Raw genomic sequence first — 18,475 nt, forward strand, 5'->3', positions numbered from 1 at the left:
AAATCAAATCTTAAGATAATGCAAACCGGTTCAACGGTTTGAACCGGTAGAACCGGATTTACCGCCGGTACATAAGACATACCGTATTCGGGTTTTATCGGTCTTTATCGTACCGGACTCGTGTCCGATATCCGGTTTAACCGGTATAACCGGCCGGTTCATACCGGTATTTAAAACATTGGTTACATCTTTCGTCCTTAACCCCAAACCCAGTTAAAAAATTAGGGTAAGTTACATCACATGCTCTGCACGTGGGGGCATTTATGTCCATTCAAAACTCCAACTACCCACCATTTAAAGCCCCTATTTCTCCCCCAAATAGATTATCTTCGCAACTCCCTTAATTCTCTGCAATTACGTCTCCATCTCTACCCTTTTCTCTACCACCACCACACAATCACCACCACCCCAACCTCTGGCAACCACGAGCATCACCGCCATCTTCGCAACCACCACCGTTGGAACACTTCTCTGTGTTCTCACTCACAAAACCATAACCATTAGAAGCCCTAATCGCCCCAGATTTGAACAGTTACTCATCACCGGACAATTTTCACCGCCATACGTCACCGAAAAAAATGCATGACCAACATGATTCACTCACCAACAAGCTCTCAGATCTACCAGAAAAATCAGATCCAGAACTTTCAGATATCGTTGACTTCGAGTTCAGACTCGACGAACCAGTCAACACGCTTCCCGCCGATCACTGTTCTCCGACGGTATGTGTAGATTTGGTTGGGGTTTCTGGCAGATGTTACAAGATAGTATGTGTAGATAGATTGTAAAGATAGTATGTTTCTGGCCGATCACTGGAGGTTTTTTGATCGGAGGTTAGTGACGGCTTCTAATGATGCCGGGAGGTTTTTTGATCGGAGGTTAGTGGCGGCCTCTGTTTTTCTCCCTGTATTTTGGGGTTTTACTTAAGGCTGTGATCTTCTTGTGAGCCTACTGATTCTATGGTTTTTTACATTATTGGGTTTAAAGGGCAAAATAAGAAGGGTAATCATTCGCAGATCATGGTTGCTTGTGAATATGGTTGATTTTCAAAGGGATATAAATCTTTTTCATCACCTGTGAAATGCAAAACTTTGCTGATGTGAAAGGGTATATATATATATATATATATATATATATATATATATGTTTGCTAAAGAGCAAAACGGGTGTCGTTTCATACAATCGGTTTTCGATGAGGAGAATCCAAAACGGTTAGGGGCGGTGGGTGTGGCGGGAGTGGTGGCGGCAGGATGTGGTGGTGGTGGTGGCAAAGATGTGGTGGTTAGGGTTTTAGGGTTAGGAATATGAGGAAGATAAACTGTATATGCAATTTTTGGGTTTTATTTAATAAATATTTAAATAAAAACATGAATTGACTAAAATACCCTTTAATGAATAAACTTAACTAAATTTTTTAACATGGTTAGTACTAAAGGACGTATAGTGTAACATGTTTTGCAAATAAAGGACTATGACTGTAATTATTAAAGTGAAAGGCTATTAGTTGTAATCTGGTAAAAAACATAAAGGACGAAAAATGTAATTTACCCAACTATAAATTTGAACAAACAACTCATAACAAAACATGAATATAATTAAAGGCTTAATATAACCAACTAAAAGTCCAAAACAAATAAAATCACAAATATTAACTAACACTAAAGCCTATCAAAATCTTTGGCTTTTCACTTTTGTAATAAAACTTTGGATTTTTATATTTTGTAACAAAAATCAAATGAGTTTAGTTTATTTATTACTTTATTTTTTCCCGGATTTTGTCGTCTTTTGGTTGTTATTTAGTACGGTCTTTGGTAGTCACATTTAGTCCCTCAAGTTTTTTTTACCCACTCGATTTTCTGATACGTGTCAGTATAAATTCGACTTTGTATACGTTTTACCTCACGTGAGTCACTTAGTGTTAGAAATTCACGTTTTTATTTCAAGTTTTTTTTTTCCGATTTTGATCGTCGTTCGGTTACCACTTAACATAGCTTTACGCCTCGCCCCGCAATGTTGGTAGCACGATTTTATGCCCCAAACCGTAACGCAGGGGGAGGGGGGGGGGTAAGAGTTAAGACTAGTTTTCATAAATTTCTCTTGAAAAAAAAAACCTGAAACATAATCACCCGTATAACACCACAACCACATAGAGATGAGAGCCACATAATCCTCAAAAAGATGAACAATAAACCTCACCCCATACTTGTCAATCACACCATATCTATCCACTCCCTCACCGCCACGTGTCATTCCATCGTTTCTTGCTTATCTGATAAAGAAACCACTCTTCCAAACAAAACACCCAAAAACCTGCAACTTAACAACCTCTTGCTGCTCCTTTGAAGCTCAAAAAACATAAAAATGGAGACTGGAGTAGCGTGCTTCGCACGTGGCACAATCTCGCCAACCGTTGCTTCTCAACATACAACCTCATTTGCTTCTCCTCGGTCCATTTCTCCATCATTTGCCACAAGGGTATGCTTCAGTTCCATTATTTTTTATATTTTTTTTACTATAAGTTTTGACTTTGAATCACAAACATTTGAATTACTTTAGATAAGGATAGAATTATGAACTATTGTTAGCTTGAAACCGATAACGGTATTCGTTTTCATTCGTTTTATTCGTTTTCGTAGAGTTTGAAGTCAAGCTCGTTTATGGGAGAGTCATTGAGGGTGATGCCAAGATCATCCATTAAGGTTTCAAAGACACAAAACTCTTCACCCGTAACCAAATGCGAAATCGGTGAAAGTCTGGTGAGTCAGTTGGATAATTGTGTCTCTAATGGTTGTAATTGTTGTATTATATATATATATATATATATATATATATATATATATATATATATATATATATATATATATATATATATATATATATATATATATATATATATATATATATATATATATATATATATATATATATATATATATATATATATATATATATTGGAGGTCATATTGGTGTTTTGATTAATATGTGTGTAGGAAGACTTTCTATCAAAGGCAACCCCGGACAAGGGTCTGATTAGATTGTTGATAAGCATGAGTGAAGCGATTAGGACCATCGCGTTTAAAGTCAGAACCGCGTCTTGTGGTGGCACCGCGTGTGTTAATTCGTTTGGTGATGAACAGCTTGCAGTCGATATGCTCGCTGACAAGCTTTTGTTTGATGTTAGTTTCGTATACTTTTATTTTTAGAATTTCCAATCGTAAAAATCGGGGAGTTACAAACTAGTTATAAATTATAATATGTTTGTTGTAAATTCTTTTATAGGCATTGAGTCACTCGCATTTCTGCAAATATGCTTGCTCTGAAGAAGTTCCTGAGCTTCAAGACATGGGCGGTCCAGTCGAAGGTTAAGATTTTACAATTTACTACTTTATAATACCTTTGCATTTAGTGGCATAATCACAACTTTTTAGTCAGGGGTCATCATAAGGCTCTTTGATCTTTTGGTTTAAACTACGGTTCAAACCATGTGACGGTCAATGGACTCTCTTGACCCTCCTTGGTTCTGTGCTCCTGGAATTTCATTGGAGACGCTTATTATATATATATTATTATATTGACAGGTGGATTTAGTGTTGCTTTTGATCCTCTTGACGGGTCTAGCATTGTTGACACCAACTTCACCGTTGGTACCATCTTTGGTGTGTGGCCGGGAGATAAGCTAACTGGGGTGACCGGAAGGGACCAAGTGGCTGCAGCCATGGGAATTTATGGACCTCGAACCACTTACGTTATTGCCATCAAGGGTGTCCCTGGAACCCATGAATTTCTTCTTCTTGACGAAGGTAAAAAGATTATTCTTTTTCGAAAGAACGTAAAGCTAACAAACTAATGATAATGATAAAACTATCCTTATATCTAAACACGAGATAAAATAATGACTTATAATAGATAATAAACTCGGCTAACAGTTATGATAATTATATTATTGTACAAAGCCTGTTTGGCAACATCTGAATGGTTAAGTGTTGAACTAGTAAGAGGTCTGAACCATTAAGTGCTGAACCAGTAAGAGGTCTGAGCCATTAAGAGCCTGTATGATGTTTAACCGTTCAGAGGCAAATGTCTGACCAATTCAGATTAGATGTCTTAATCATTCAGACTCAGTATAAATCTTAACCATTCAGAGACAAATGTCTGAACCATTCAGACATCTGCTCGTGAAACAAACAGTCTGAAACATTAAGTGCTGAACCAGTAGGTCTGAACCATTAAGAGCCTCATTAAAAAGTAAACAAACAGCCCCTTAATTATGTCAAATTCTATGTTGCTGGTCAGGGAAATGGCAGCATGTGAAAGAAACAACAGAAATTGGTGAAGGGAAAATGTTTTCCCCTGGAAATTTGAGAGCCACTTTTGACAACCCAGATTATGACAAGGTTTTATAAACATATCAAGAAATAAAATCTTAAAATTTAATTTCATTTTCTAGTATTTTTCTAAAAAATATATGTTTGTTGATTGAATTCAGCTGATCAATTACTACGTAAAAGAGAAGTATACTTTGCGATACACCGGTGGAATGGTGCCCGATGTAAACCAGGTCATTCTCATCATGTCGTTTTAAAAAATGTCGATACTTTCGGTCATTTTTTTGGTACTAATGTTGTTTTTTTATTGCAGATAATTGTGAAAGAAAAGGGGGTTTTCACAAATGTGATATCACCAACAACAAAAGCTAAGCTAAGGCTGCTTTTTGAGGTGGCTCCATTGGGACTGTTGATCGAGAATGCTGGCGGTTACAGCAGTGACGGGACACAGTCCGTGTTAGATAAGGTTATTGTGAACCTTGATGATCGGACCCAAGTAGCTTACGGGTCCAAAAATGAGATCATTCGGTTTGAAGAGACGCTATACGGATCATCTAGGCTCGCATCTGGTGTCCCTGTTGGAGCTTCCGCTTAAAACCCGACCCTTTGTTTTGTAAACATGTATTATTAAGCATTTAATAAAATTTTCATCTTATTCAAATATTGAAGTTATAAATTATACAAAAGAGTTAAATGTCATTTTAGTCCCTGTGGTTTGGGTCATTTTGCCAGTTTAGTCCAAAGGTTTCATTTTTAACCTGTGGGTCCAAAAAGATTTCACAGTTGCCATTTTAGTCCACTTGGTTAACTTCATCCATTTTTTCTGCTAACGAGAAGGCCAATTTGGTTATTTTGTATGTAATTCTGTTAACTAAAAGGGCAATTCAGCCATATAAAATGACCGAATTGGCCTTCTCATTAACAGAAAAAATGGATGAAGTTAACCCAGTGGACTAAAATGGCAATTGTGAAACCTTTTTGGACCCACATGTTAAAAATGAAACCTTTGGACTAAACCGGCAAAATGGCCCAAACCATAGGGACTAAAATGGCATTTAACTCTATACAAAATTTTGCAACGTACAAAAATATATAACTGAAAAACGCGCCAGGTAGGGGTCGAACCTACGACTTTCTGCTTAGGAAACAGACGCTCTATCCACTGAGCTACAGGCGCTTGTTGTTAAAATTTAGTACTAAATATAATGTAATATATACTGTGTTTTATAACAGCATCATATAACAAGCTTTGTTTGATTATTCTTTTAGAATAAATATCTGTGACAGATATGTATAATCATTTTCCCACATATGGGACCCAAACCTCCAACAAAGCAGGGAATAAATGACGTACTAAACAGACATGTATTTTGTGTTTCATGCTTAATAAGACGATTGATTCGTTACCGACACTATGTGAAGTCGATATGAATCTCACGCATAAAATATGGTAAAAAAAAGAAGTGTAAATGCACCTTTTAGGACCTGTTGTTCTTTCCACTTGACCCCTTTCTTTTTTTTTTCCTTTTGCCTTTCACTAATTTGCCTCAAATTATTGCTCATGGGCTAAATGGCTCATGCGGCCAATCTTTGTCTCGATTGACCTTTCGACCTTTAAAAGAAGTGGGTTTCGTCATGACTCGTGAGGTTGTTGGTACACTAAATACCCTTTTGTTTTATGCGTCTAACCAAGACGTTAACGCTTGAGTACGACACTAAGGATGACTTTTACGGTTTATATTTTGATTCGATTCTTTTTCAAGCATCTAATTTTCGAAACAAAAGTTAAACGACACTTATTAAATCAAATTTCCTACACAAATACTTTGGTTGTATAGTAACAAAATGTTGTTTTTTTTTATTATATCAAGAGGAATGATATGAGATTGAATTTTGATACAATGGAAAAAGGGTATGGTATTATACTATTATTACAAAAAGAGTAAACTGTCATTTGGTCCCTGAGTTTGGTTACTTTTGTCACTTTAGTCCAAAACTCAAACTTTTTGCATCTGGGTCCCTATGGTTTTAGTTTTATTGCCATTTTGGTCTAAAAATGAAATCAGGTCATATTTGTCTTATAAAATTCTGCAATTTTGCCATTTTCCTCAGGGGCAAATCAGGTCATATTTGTCTTATAAAATATGGTATTTATTTATAAAAAAGAAATGATCATTTTGCCCAAGCGAAAAATGACAAAATAACAGGATTTTATAAAACAAATATGACCTGATTTCATTTTTGGACCAAAATGGCAATAAAACTGAAACCACAGGGACCCAGATGCAAAAAGTTTGAATTTTGGACTAAAGTGGCAAAAAAGACCAAACCCAACAACCAAACTGGCAGTTTACTCTTACAAAAATTATAAAGATATTTGCCACTATGTTCACAAAAGAAGTTTAATTGAGTTTTTTTCTCCTCTAAAGCTTTTGGTAAGAACAATAATAATACAAGAAATGAAAAAGCAAATGGATCACTGTCTAGCCAAATCTTGCTAACTTTTTCATGCAATTATAAAAGTTGTCATAAAGTAAACCCTCTAGAGAAGCCACTGTGAAATAGGCCACAATTATACAAATCATCCAACACTTGGTGTATAAATAACATAGAATCACCCTTCCATTGACAACTTTGTAACCTCTCCTTGTTTAATCATTCTGGGTTCATCCACAAATCACCATCAAGATTCACATCAATACCAGTCTTGATTCGGCTACAAGCGGTAACGCGCTCCCTGCTTTTTCTTCTGTTTCAGAATTCATAGTTTAGAATGAACTTTTTTATTTAAGTTTTTTTCTTTTAATCATGTTTCTCAACTGGGGTTTTGATTAGTTACAAATCACATGATGCAAGAAAGCAAGAGATCAGAATGGACAAAAGAACAGAACAAATGGTTTGAAAGTGCTCTAGCTATATTCGATACAGAAACACCAGATCGATGGTCAAATGTGGCTGCCTTTGTTCCCGGGAAGTCAGAACATGAAGTGAGAGAACAATATGAGGAATTACAAGCTGATATCAATAATATAGAGGCCGGTTTCGATGAAGTTCCAGGCTACTTGACCGTTAAAGCTGAGTTCAATCAAGATCATCGGTTCGGTTCGTTCAAGAATAGGTTTTTCAGGTTAAGATCGTTCGACCACGAGAGGCGAAAAGGCATACCTTGGACTGAAGAAGAGCACAGGTAAATTAGTTTTCATTTTTTTTTTAAATTCTATAAATAGATAAATGACTCAAAAAATTATTGTAGATTTTATGTTTAATAATATTATTATAATAGCTTGTTTTTAATGTAATAAAGGCGATTCCTGATGGGTCTTGAAGTTCATGGCAAAGGAGACTGGCGAAACATTTCACGCAACTTTGTGGTGACGAAAACACCAACGCAAGTGGCGAGTCATGCTCAAAAGTACTATGCGAGGCAGCATTCTGATGGGAAAGAAAAGAGGAGACCGAGCATTCATGATATCACCACCGTCCACCTGGCACGATCCACCAGTTTCCCAAATGACACAGATAAATTCTCGTCGTTAGTCAATACACCAAACAATGGAATCGATATACGAGTGTACAATTCGGGTCTGTTTTCCCAACCAACAAGGTACCAGGTTCAAGGTTAGGTAACTTAGGTTTGCCGTTGTATTTGAGATCGATGTCTTGATGATATGTAGGTTTTTAGTGTTATATTGATCAATAATCATGACGAAAAATGTACATTGACACGTGAAACCTCGTTAGATTTTCGTTATTTATCAAATTTGGCTTGTGTTCTTCACTGCATATAATGCATTTAACCATGCCGATTTCCATGTCATCGGCTGACTCACCTTACACCCATCCAATTTTTTTCAGATAATCACCACCATATAGTATATATGTATAACAAACAACCCATGCCTTGATGATTGTAAGCTCTAGAATAAAAAATAGAAAGAAAGCAAGCCAAAGTGCACATCACATGTACATGCACAAGGATTAAATGTATATATATTATGACAAAGGCCCCCACTTGATGAAATAGTTTTATCAATGTTAAGCAAGTTGCATGATAGAGCACGAGTGGCGGAACCAGAACATTTTAGTCAGGGGGGTCATCATAAGCTTATTTTCTTTACATGTTAAAAATTAGGGGGTCCATTTTATCTTTGTTTCTTTAAAACTTTGATTTTCTATATAAAAATTCAATAAATTATGGTGATCGGAGGGTCAGCTGACCCTCTTGATCCCCCTCTGGTTCCGCCCCTGTAGAGCACTTAGCTCCACCATTTAATTCTATTTTTAAGAGTTTGTGGGATGGCCTACATATAATATAAAGAATCAAAATCAATTAGAAAAAAACATTTGTCTAACTTTAGCAAATGTGAATTAAATGGAACACAAATCATTATAAACATAAAGATATAACTACATGGCTACACCAAACGAAACATACACATTTACTGAGCAACTGAGCCGAGTGGGATAACAGAAGGCGGGAAGTCGGTTCTCGGTCCAGCAAGAGAATAATAAGCGAGTATATGTGCAGGATGTTCTATCTCTCGACCTTCTCCATACTGAACCTTTCTTGGTGGAATTAGTTCGATATTCCAATACGGACGGGCCATTGTTAATAGATCTAATCCAGTTTCAGATCCTATGTAACCTTGTACCCATAAGTATCTTAAAGATTTCAGCTGCAAAACCGCCGTAGCAAGTGCAGTTTCACTGAAACAACACCCTCTTATTTCAAGTTTTTGTAGGCTCGGGCAGCCTCTAGAAAACCCGAGAAGCCCGGAATCAGATTCTCCGACATACCCCAGAAGCATCCATCTTATGTTTTGACTGTGTTGACCAATATAAGTCAAACCCATATCCGTTAACCCTCCTGGTCTAAGATAGATTGCGAATCTTCTGAGTTTATTGCAGCCACTCAGTAAAGAGCGGATTCCGTTATCAAGTGGCAAGTCTGTAATAACTTCTTTTTTATCTAGTAAAACCATACGGAAATCACAGAGGTTTTTCAGGTTCATGCCCATGGACTCTAGAGCTGCGTTTGTGATATCGGATACGTATACGGCAATGTATTCTAAATCAAGACAACCTTGTGCTATGGCGGTTAATCCCCTTTGAGAGACAACACCTTCTTCATCTTCCAGCTCTTGTTCATCAGCCCCTCTTTCGATTCTTAGCCGTTTCATTTTCTTGCACGAGCGCGCTAAAACTTCCATTCCCTTGTTTCCAATCACATCTCTTGTCTGAATTCCTCGGATTTGCATACTCCTCGGATTCGTTGTTAAAGCAACCACCACTGAATTCTTCAAGTGAAACTGCAGACCGAAAAAAACCAACAAGATCCAATATTTCACTATCGCCTATCTTAACCGATACTAAAGATTTGCATCTTTCGGCTATTAGCTCAAGATCGTTAAAACTAACTTGTGAAAGATCAGTCATATAAAAGTTTAAGGTTTCGAGTTGAGTATTGTTTATAGCAAGCTCATGTAGCCAGTTTCCATCCTTCTCTATCACTTGGCTCTCTTCTAAAAACAATACTTTAAGGTTCCTGCAACAGCATAGACTGACTATAAGTCAAACATATGTTGTCAAATGTGTTATGTGTATTCCATATTATAAAATCAGAATAATTGAAGCAGTGATAATATAAGCCTTGAACATGACAGCAAACAGTTATGCAACAGTTTGAGTGTGACAAAACATGAGTGTATTTCAATGTCGAAATTACAAACCAATGATCAGGGATGTAAACGAGCCAAGTCGCTCGTCAACTACTCGAGATCGGATCACTAATTTAGGTATCAAGTGGCGCAGCAGAACGGCAGAACCAACACACACACAAACGATATAATCACGCGATACAGAAATTAAAGACAAGTAGACAACAGTACAACACAAGACTTTTATGTGGTTCGGTCGGGGGACCTACGTCCAAAGGCTCCAACTAGGTTATTTCCTTAAGATCAGACAAAGATTACAATACATGACTACGGTTTATATAGAGAATATATTAGAGTATTCGGCTTGGGCCCCAAGAAAGCTAACATGGACCAAACTGGGCCTAAGATCTCTAAGCCTTCACATACCCAACCGCTAAAAAGCTCGAACTGATCCGAGCTCAAGCCTTAAAATGAGCTTGTTTAATAAACAAGTCCCCAGAGCTTCACTAATCAAGCTTAAGCTAGCACATGAACCTAGCCTATTATTTATATGATTTTATTTAACATATTTGTATATAGCAATTATTATCATCTATAAAATCATGATAAAACACCTAATAATATATGTTATGTTATTAAAATGTGCATTAATTATTTAGTAAATAATAAGCGAACTCACGAGCCAGGCTAGAGCTTTAAAAATGAAGTTTGAAACGAGCCGAACGGATTAAAATACCTGCAAGAACGACAAATATGTAAAAGCCCATCAGTGGAAAACCCAGAGCATTTATCAAGTTTAAGAACCTCAAGAACATCCCCCTTCTCACGTGCCAACAGTTCCAGATCTTCATCTTTAACAATCATCCTTCTGAAATGCAAAGCCTTTAAGAATCTAAAAGATTTCGAAAGCTCCTCCACCCACGGCGTCGCAAACCCACCCCAGTCCTCCGGTATCAAGTTAAAGACGGCGGCGCGTGGCTTCCCTTTCAGCTTCAAAGATTCAAGAAACGGGAATCTTCGCAGTAACTGTTGAGGTGTGGTTGAGTAACATAGAGCTACAGTCACGTGCTTACGCGTCCGAGCTTCCTCTTCGTACAACTGCCGGCAGACCAAGGAGATGCAGTGTCGGTCACGTGAGTCGTGTATGTACGCTATTATGGATTCAAAAACATCGTCGCACAGCTGGTTGGTGTACTCCATAATTAAATTCAAACAAAAACAAAAACTCTAATTCAAAGTATTGATTTGAGGTTCATGATTGGTTTCAGGTTGAAAAGATCGATTCTTGGAGTTGAAAACGATAGAGTTTAAAGGTGACGAGATCCGCGAATCGGGGGATAAAGGGAAAGTAGGAGGAATGAAATGGACGGCGATGTTTTAAAAACCAGTTAAAAGTTAGAACCATTAGCCAGGAGGGTGGGGGGGCCGTCACCTTTGCCAACTCAACGTCAACGGCGCCTCCATGGTGGCGCCACCCCACACCATGGAATTTGAGGGGCGTCATGGGTTGTCCGCCATGGTGGTAACAAGAAGAAGTTGTGTTCAGGTGGCGCCCACATGCATTTCATCCAATAAAATCTTTTTTTTTTATTTTGTTTAATGGGGAGCGGTATCCCATACCCTACAACTTAAGCTGACGTGGCACTGATGTGTCACGGTAAAGCCTCTAGGGGCTTTATCCTACACCCCATAGCCTTAGAACCGGTTAAACCTCTCAATATACTGGATTAGACTGTCTGATAAATCTAGTTAAACCATTTCTGAGTCAAATTTGTTACGAGATAAAAACTTTTTTTTCCACAACTCGAAATTATAAAAACTTTTTTAAAAGTAACATTTTTTATTAACTTTTTTTTCATATAAAACATTACATAATTTGGGGGCTTTTTAGATCGCCTCAAAATACTTGGGCGAAAGTCGGCCCTGCTTCAATGAGTGTCGTCGTATTATGCTAGGGCATACGGTTTCGGTTGTAAAGCTGGTATATAAAAAGAAATTATTGGGTTCAAGTACCATTGTAGCCCGTGATGGTACTGTCGATCTTTTAGTCTTTTGGGCTTATGTGTTTACTAGGCTACTAGCTATAGGTCATGACATTTTATTTATTATTCTAAGCGGGCCAAGACAATTTGCATTTGGGCAGATTGGTGGTTAAACCAAAGCCCATATCATCATTGTCTTTCTCAACCCATAGGAATAGAACCAGCTATGAATGCATCAATCTCAAAAAACGACGTCGTAGGGTTAGTTCCACATAAAACAGTTTATTGTGAAGGGACATGACGTTTTTTTTAACGGCCAACAATCAATCTCGAGCACTTTCGGGACACTTACTGGACCAAACGGCGTACTCCGAGAGTAACCTGAGTTCACCACCAATTCTGGGGGAAATCGGGTGACCCAACCGCCCGTAGGCACGACGGTGAAATTACCGGTAAAACTCATTTGGCTCAAGGATTAAACCCAGGTTTCCTGAGTCTCCTATCATTGCTCACCAATGCCTCACGCACCAAGTGAGTTGAACTTGCATCTCCCAAGAGAAATGAAAGTCTTCCACCACTTAGAGATCATTGGTGGGACACTACGTTTCACGAGGAATATAAAGGATGGGGTCAAAACAAACAATTTTTTTTAGCAAAACAAACAAATTGCGGATTAATTATGTACTTTCATACAAATGTAAATCAATTTGCCCGGCCAATACAAAGGAGGTAAATCACGTATCTTATATTAAATCGGGTGATGCCAGTGGTTGAATTACTTACACGACCAATCCAAATGTTTAGTGAAACTTCATTAGATTTTCTGTATTCATCTAATTTGGTTTCTGATCTTCACCACATAGAAAAGGTTATGTCATCAGCTTGACTCACTCTACACTAATCCCAATTTTTGTTGGAGAAAATGGTGTTGTGTTCCCTCTCACTATCTCATGATGATGTCTTTGGTGATTGTTTTGTTTTGTTTTGTGGTAGGCATAATATTTTATTTCCTTGCTTGCTTGTATTGGTCCAGCTCCCTGCTGGCCTTTTTTGGTTGTTCTATAAAAGTAGCTATAAAAAAATTAGAGGCTAAATCACATACTTAAATATATCTTATTGGGTATTGTTTCTTTACTAAATTCTATTCAAATATGATAAATGCCCCTCATGAAGTGAGCACCGTCCTTATTAAGTATATGTGGGGGTGGCCTACGTATATATTAGTTTTTTTCAATTTCTATGTATTACAAGTTGCCTTTAGTTCCACCATTTATAACTTTATTTATATGTGGTCATGTGGGGTGGCCTACGTGTATACTACTACACCAACGTATCATTTTTCAAGAAATAAATGTACTACATATATTTGTACACCAACTAAACATGATTTATTTTTCAAGAAATAAGTGGACTTCGATTTTTTTTTTTTTTTTTTATTTTTTTTTTGCTAAATGAGCAGTCATTCTCACCGTTGCCACAACCACCACCCAGATCACCACCTGCACGACAACCCTTAGCGCCCCGTCACTACCATGGCCCCTACTGTCATCTTTACCTCCAACGCCACTATATCCACTTCAGCCGATGTCACACACCCCACTATAAAAACATATATACTTGGTGAACCCGTTTTCACACTTTTATTTTCTAAAATTACCTGTTTTAACCAGAGTCCATTTTGACTTTAACTAAATCTAAAACCAGTTTGATCCAAACCTGCTTTCACACGTTACGGTCGTTACCTAACCTGTCACGTGACCCATCCTTTGGCTACACTTAAACACTATAAAGATTCAAATCATGCATATCCATGAATACAAAAAAACTTGCAAGTAGTTATAGAAAATGTTTTTCATAAAATTTTGTCCAAATTTTGATAATGTGAATAAGATGGAACACCACATAGGATGCATTGGATTTATTAGATGATGTTGAACAAAAAACATTATATATAAACCACCATTGTATTTATTATGGTATACAAATCAAATGGGCTCACTATCTTTATTTTTATTTTGTTTTTTTCTGTTTGTATTCATATTCTTGTTTTGTATACCTTACTATCCTAGTAAGCAAGCTCATAAACCGCGAAAAATCTATCAAGATAACAGAATTATCACACGCTGGATAGTCGTTCCAAAACTAACACGAAACCAATACAAACCATTATAAACAGTAAAGATACAACAACTACATGATACAACAAACAAAACCAACCTGGACCTTATCTCAAGAAAAAGACTGCTACCTTTTTTTAAAGATATGTACACATTTACTGAGTAATGGAGGCAAGTGGGATAACCGAGGGCGGAAAATCGGTTCGCGGTCCAGCAAGAGAGTAATAAGCAAGTATATGTGCAGGATGTTCCATCTCTCTACCATCTCCACAGTTAACCTTTCGTGGCGGGATTATTTCGATATTCCAAAACGGGCGGGCCATTGTTAACAGATCGAATCCTGTTTTGGATCCCCGGTAACCCTGTACCCATAAGTACCTTAAAGATCTCAGCTGTAAAACCGCCATAGCAAGTGCGTTTTCACTGAAACAACACCCTCTTACTTCAAGCTTTTGTAGGCTCGGGCAGCCTCTAGAAAACCCGAGAAGCCCGGAATCGGATTCTCCGAGATAGCCCAGAAGCATCCATCTTATGTTCTGACTGTGTTGACCGATGTAAGTCAAACCCACATCCGTTAACCCTCCGGGTCTAAGATAGAGTGCGAATCTTCTTAGTTTATTGCAGCCGCTCAGTAAAGATCGGATTCCGTTATCCAGTGGCAAATCTGTGATGACTTCTTCTTTATCCAGTAAAACCATACGGAAATCACAGAGGTTTTTCAGGTTCATGCCCATGGATTCTAGAGCTGCGTTTGTGATATCGGATACGTATACAGCGATGTATTCTAAATCAAGACAACCTTGTGCTATGGCGGTTAATCCCCTTTGAGAAACAACACCTTCTTCGTCTTCGAGCTCTTGTTCATCCGCTCCTCTTTCGATTCTAAGTCGTTTCATTTTCTTGCAGGAGCGCGCTAGCACTTCCAATCCCCTGTCTCCAATCACATTTCTCGCCTGTGTTTCATCGGTTTTGAATGCTTAATTAGTTTGTTGTTTGTAATAAGTTCGATGCAACTAATATCGCCAATATATCGGTCCCCTGGTGAGATATTGGTCAGAATATCGATACTGATATTATTGGCCATATTGACCGACATTTGACTGATATATCACCGATTTTCCCGATATCACTAATTCTGCAAATAATTTTTCTAAGAAATTAATAAAATAAAAACAGAGAGAATGTACCTCAAGAACTTCTAAATTAGGACACCGTTGGAGCAACACGCAATGATCCTCGGTGTCAAGAAGGGCATAGAGGAGATCAAGCTTTTTTAACCGCGAAGCAAAAGGGTACACAATGGGCATTTCGTTCGTGCTCATATAATTCAGACCTAACCGACACAATCGCGGGGGGTACGCTAAAGAAGCATACTCCTCGGATTGTTTATTAAAACACCCACCACTAAACTCTTCAAGCGAAACTGCAGCCCGAAAAAAACCAACAAGATCCAAGATTTCACAATCACCTATCTTGACCGATACTAAAGATTTGCATCGTTTGGCTATTAGCTCAAGATCGTTAAAACTAACTTGTGATAAATCCGTCATGTAAAAGTTTAACGCTTCGAGTTGAGTATTGTTCATAGCAAGCTCATGTAGCCAGTTTCCATCCTTCTCTATTACTTGACTCTCTTCTAGAAATAATACTTTAAGGTTCCTGCAATAGCATAAACTATAAGTCATGCTAAAAGTAACATAACAAGCAGTAATTGGTAATAATAAAAGTGTTCAACAAGACAACAAATAATTATGAAACAGAACAAGTAAAAAAACCATGTGATCTAGACATAAAACCCCACCCGAGTCGTAAAGTTCGCCGATTTTCTTGACTAACTATTAAATCCAAACTAAACATGAGTACAAGAGTGCATTTCAAAATATATGGTGTAATTCAAACTGATGATATTAACCATGGTTGTAAAAGTCGCTAGGCGCTCCCTAGTCGGTCGATCGGGGAGTTGAGAGTACTCGGCCTAGGCGGAGAGTACATGGGGAGTACTCGGAGATTCCAAATTATAAAGAAATTAGTTGTCGGAAATTAATTATATGTCAAATAACATAAATTTACTAATATTTATAACAAAATACGTGAAATTGATATTCATTCTTTAATATGATATATGCATAGAAATTATGTTTTATTTTATTTTAAGTTAAACTCGGCCCGAGTTGACCTACTAGATCCGATTTTGGCCAATGTTGACCGCATTTAATCGATTCCGAGTAATTTGTCGGAGTTGAAGAAAGTCGCCTCGGCAGCTTACCTCGAAGAGTAGTCGACCTTGGAGACCTTGTTTTACAACCATGATATTAACCATTCACCACAAATAAATTTGTAATTTACACAAGTATTAAAAAAATTTGGTATGATTACTTAAATTGATAAATTTTTATCCCCAAAAACAGAATTAATCTGTTAGCAAGAACACAGCTTTTAATGAAAAGAACAGTTTCCAAAAATGGAAACTGAAATTAAATTCAGAGAAAAAGAATCACATAAAAACTGAAAAATTGAATCTTTTTTTTTTTCAAACAAGCAACAAACTTTAATAACATACCTGCAAGAGCTGCAAATATGCAAGAGCCCATCAGTGGAGAACCCAGAGCACTTATCAAGTTTAAGAACCTGAAGAACATGCCCCCTGTCACGTGCCAACAACTCCAGATCTTCATCTTTAACAATCATCCTTCTGAAATGCAAAGCCTTTAGGGAACTAAAAGACTTGGAAAGCTCCTCCACCCACGGCGTCGCAAACCCACCCCAATCCTCCGGGATTAAGTTATACATGGCGGCGCGTGGCTTCCCTTTCAGCTTTAAAGATTCAACAAACGGGAATCTTCGTAGTAACTGTTTAGGTGTGGTTGTGTAACATAAAGCTATTGTCACGTGCTTACGCGTCTGAGCTTCTAACTCACATAACCGCCGGCAGACTAACGAGATTGACTGACGGTCACGTGAGTCGTGTATGTACGCTAACACGCATTCGAAAACGACGTCGGACATGCCGTGAATTCGCTGGTTGTTAAAGCTCCGGTCATCCATAATCCAATTCAAAAACAAAAGATTACAAAGATTGAAAAAGATTCAAAACCCAGATGAAATCAAGAATCTTTTTTGGATTCGGAAAATACCCAGATGAAAAAAGTCGTAAAAATCGAGTCTTTACTGATTAAACGAAAGAAAGAAACAAGATTTGTAACAAAAACCCTAATTCGAGCAAGAAAAAGTATTGAAATTCATTAACAAGAACCTTAAAGATGATTATAACAAAAACAGAGTGAAAATCTAACAAAATCGAACAAAATCAAAGTGGGTGGTGTGATTGGATTACTGCTACTCAAAACAAAGGGATGAAACTAAAGAAGAGATGTAAGCTAAACCAGAGAATTTAGGAGTGACGAGATCCGCGAATGGGGGGCTAGAGAGAGAAAGGAGGAGAGAGAGAGGATGGACGATGGGGATTGGGGAAGAGGGGGAGATCGTAGGGTGACAGATGGAGGAGATTGAATGGGGACCGATGAAAATGGAAAGTTTATTAAAAGGTTCTGAGACCAAGAGAGAGAAAGCATTGAAATTGAAGGGTTAAATTTGGAAATCCGCTAAAGATTCTGAAATATGTATAGAAACAAGCTACTGTTGTGTCTTAGGAAAATCCAAAATTTACTAATTTACTTTATTATATTTTTTATTTTTTTATATTTTATATTGATCGATATCTTTTCTTTTCGAGTATATTATATTTTTCTGCAAGTGGTGTATTAAGAATTGTGGATCTAGATATTTGATTTTTGAATTAATTATTCGCATGCTTATAATGCTATGACTTTTTTTTTTCACAGAGAATTTGGTATCCGTTGGTGTTTATTTATTACAGGTTTTCTTTTTGGTTTTTTTTTTATTTTTTTTAAATAATAACCGGTATTCAAGATTCGTGCGTTGCAACAGGATAATTAAACTGAACGAAAAGTAGACATAAAAACATTGAATCATGCACGATTGTTGTGGCGTGTTAACACACAAAAATCAAAACAAAATGTAAAAAATTGTAAAGAATAACATGGGACGACATGATAATTAAACTGAACAAAAAGTAGACATAAAAACATTGAATCACGCACGGTTGTTGTGGCGTATTAAACTCACAAAAATCAGAACGAAATGTAAAAAATTGAAAAGAATAACATGGGACTGTTAAACCATAAAATGTATTTTGTGAACAAAGTTGAAAGTGAAAAAGTGTTTTGAATGAAAAATGAAAAACTCTTGGTGAAGAATTGTTAAAAGTTGAAAAGCATAAGAGTTAAATGAAAAAAAAAATTATTTGTGACAAGTTTGTAAAAGTTGAAAAGTATAAGGATTAAAAAGTAAAAAAAAATGAATAGTGATTTTCT

The 18,475-nt window shown here is 37.1% G+C and overlaps 3 protein-coding genes, 1 non-coding gene and 1 pseudogene across 4 annotated transcripts; 2 read left to right on the plus strand and 3 right to left on the minus strand.

Moving 5' to 3' along the window:
• The first annotated feature begins 812 nt into the window (after nucleotides 1-812).
• LOC110904916 (sedoheptulose-1,7-bisphosphatase, chloroplastic) lies at nucleotides 813-4,986 on the plus strand. The gene is made up of 8 exons (XM_022150782.2): nucleotides 813-2,475; nucleotides 2,637-2,756; nucleotides 2,991-3,176; nucleotides 3,280-3,361; nucleotides 3,579-3,800; nucleotides 4,294-4,394; nucleotides 4,487-4,558; nucleotides 4,639-4,986. The coding sequence occupies exons 1-8, from the start codon at nucleotides 2,362-2,364 to the stop codon at nucleotides 4,918-4,920; spliced, it is 1,179 nt and encodes a 392-aa protein (XP_022006474.1). The 5' UTR covers nucleotides 813-2,361; the 3' UTR covers nucleotides 4,921-4,986.
• Nucleotides 4,987-5,429: 443 nt separating this feature from the next.
• Nucleotides 5,430-5,502, minus strand: TRNAR-CCU. Its single transcript has one exon. It is a non-coding gene; the product is annotated as a tRNA-Arg (tRNA).
• A 1,298-nt stretch (nucleotides 5,503-6,800) lies between these two features.
• On the plus strand, nucleotides 6,801-8,108 carry LOC110904917 (transcription factor DIVARICATA). Its single transcript, XM_022150783.2, has 3 exons — nucleotides 6,801-7,050; nucleotides 7,161-7,512; nucleotides 7,630-8,108. Exons 2-3 carry the CDS (start codon nucleotides 7,172-7,174, stop codon nucleotides 7,946-7,948), a joined length of 660 nt encoding a protein of 219 aa, XP_022006475.1. The 5' UTR covers nucleotides 6,801-7,050; nucleotides 7,161-7,171; the 3' UTR covers nucleotides 7,949-8,108.
• Nucleotides 8,109-8,693: 585 nt separating this feature from the next.
• On the minus strand, nucleotides 8,694-11,402 carry LOC110904918 (annotated as a pseudogene).
• Nucleotides 11,403-14,047: 2,645 nt separating this feature from the next.
• Nucleotides 14,048-17,640, minus strand: LOC110904919 (coronatine-insensitive protein 1). Its single transcript, XM_022150784.2, has 3 exons — nucleotides 16,642-17,640; nucleotides 15,269-15,740; nucleotides 14,048-15,034 (listed from the first exon to the last, which is right to left on the minus strand). The coding sequence occupies exons 1-3, from the start codon at nucleotides 17,124-17,126 to the stop codon at nucleotides 14,237-14,239; spliced, it is 1,755 nt and encodes a 584-aa protein (XP_022006476.1). The 5' UTR covers nucleotides 17,127-17,640; the 3' UTR covers nucleotides 14,048-14,236.
• Between the last annotated feature and the right edge of the window lie 835 nt (nucleotides 17,641-18,475).

Source organism: Helianthus annuus, chromosome 14 (assembly GCF_002127325.2).
Source record: "Helianthus annuus cultivar XRQ/B chromosome 14, HanXRQr2.0-SUNRISE, whole genome shotgun sequence".
NCBI lineage: Eukaryota > Viridiplantae > Streptophyta > Magnoliopsida > Asterales > Asteraceae > Helianthus > Helianthus annuus.

Coding starts and splice junctions, on each gene's coding strand:
- LOC110904919 (XM_022150784.2), bottom strand. CDS start 17,126: ATGGATGACCGGAGCTTTAACAACCAGCGAATTCACGGCATGTCCGAC. Junction 15,741..16,641: donor CATATTTGCAGCTCTTGCAG/GTATGTTATTAA, acceptor ATGCTATTGCAG/GAACCTTAAAGTATTATTTC. Junction 15,035..15,268: donor CTAATTTAGAAGTTCTTGAG/GTACATTCTCTC, acceptor GATGAAACACAG/GCGAGAAATGTGATTGGAGA.
- LOC110904917 (XM_022150783.2), top strand. CDS start 7,172: ATGATGCAAGAAAGCAAGAGATCAGAATGGACAAAAGAACAGAACAAA. Junction 7,513..7,629: donor TGGACTGAAGAAGAGCACAG/GTAAATTAGTTT, acceptor AATGTAATAAAG/GCGATTCCTGATGGGTCTTG.
- LOC110904916 (XM_022150782.2), top strand. CDS start 2,362: ATGGAGACTGGAGTAGCGTGCTTCGCACGTGGCACAATCTCGCCAACC. Junction 2,757..2,990: donor GCGAAATCGGTGAAAGTCTG/GTGAGTCAGTTG, acceptor ATATGTGTGTAG/GAAGACTTTCTATCAAAGGC. Junction 4,395..4,486: donor ACAACCCAGATTATGACAAG/GTTTTATAAACA, acceptor GATTGAATTCAG/CTGATCAATTACTACGTAAA.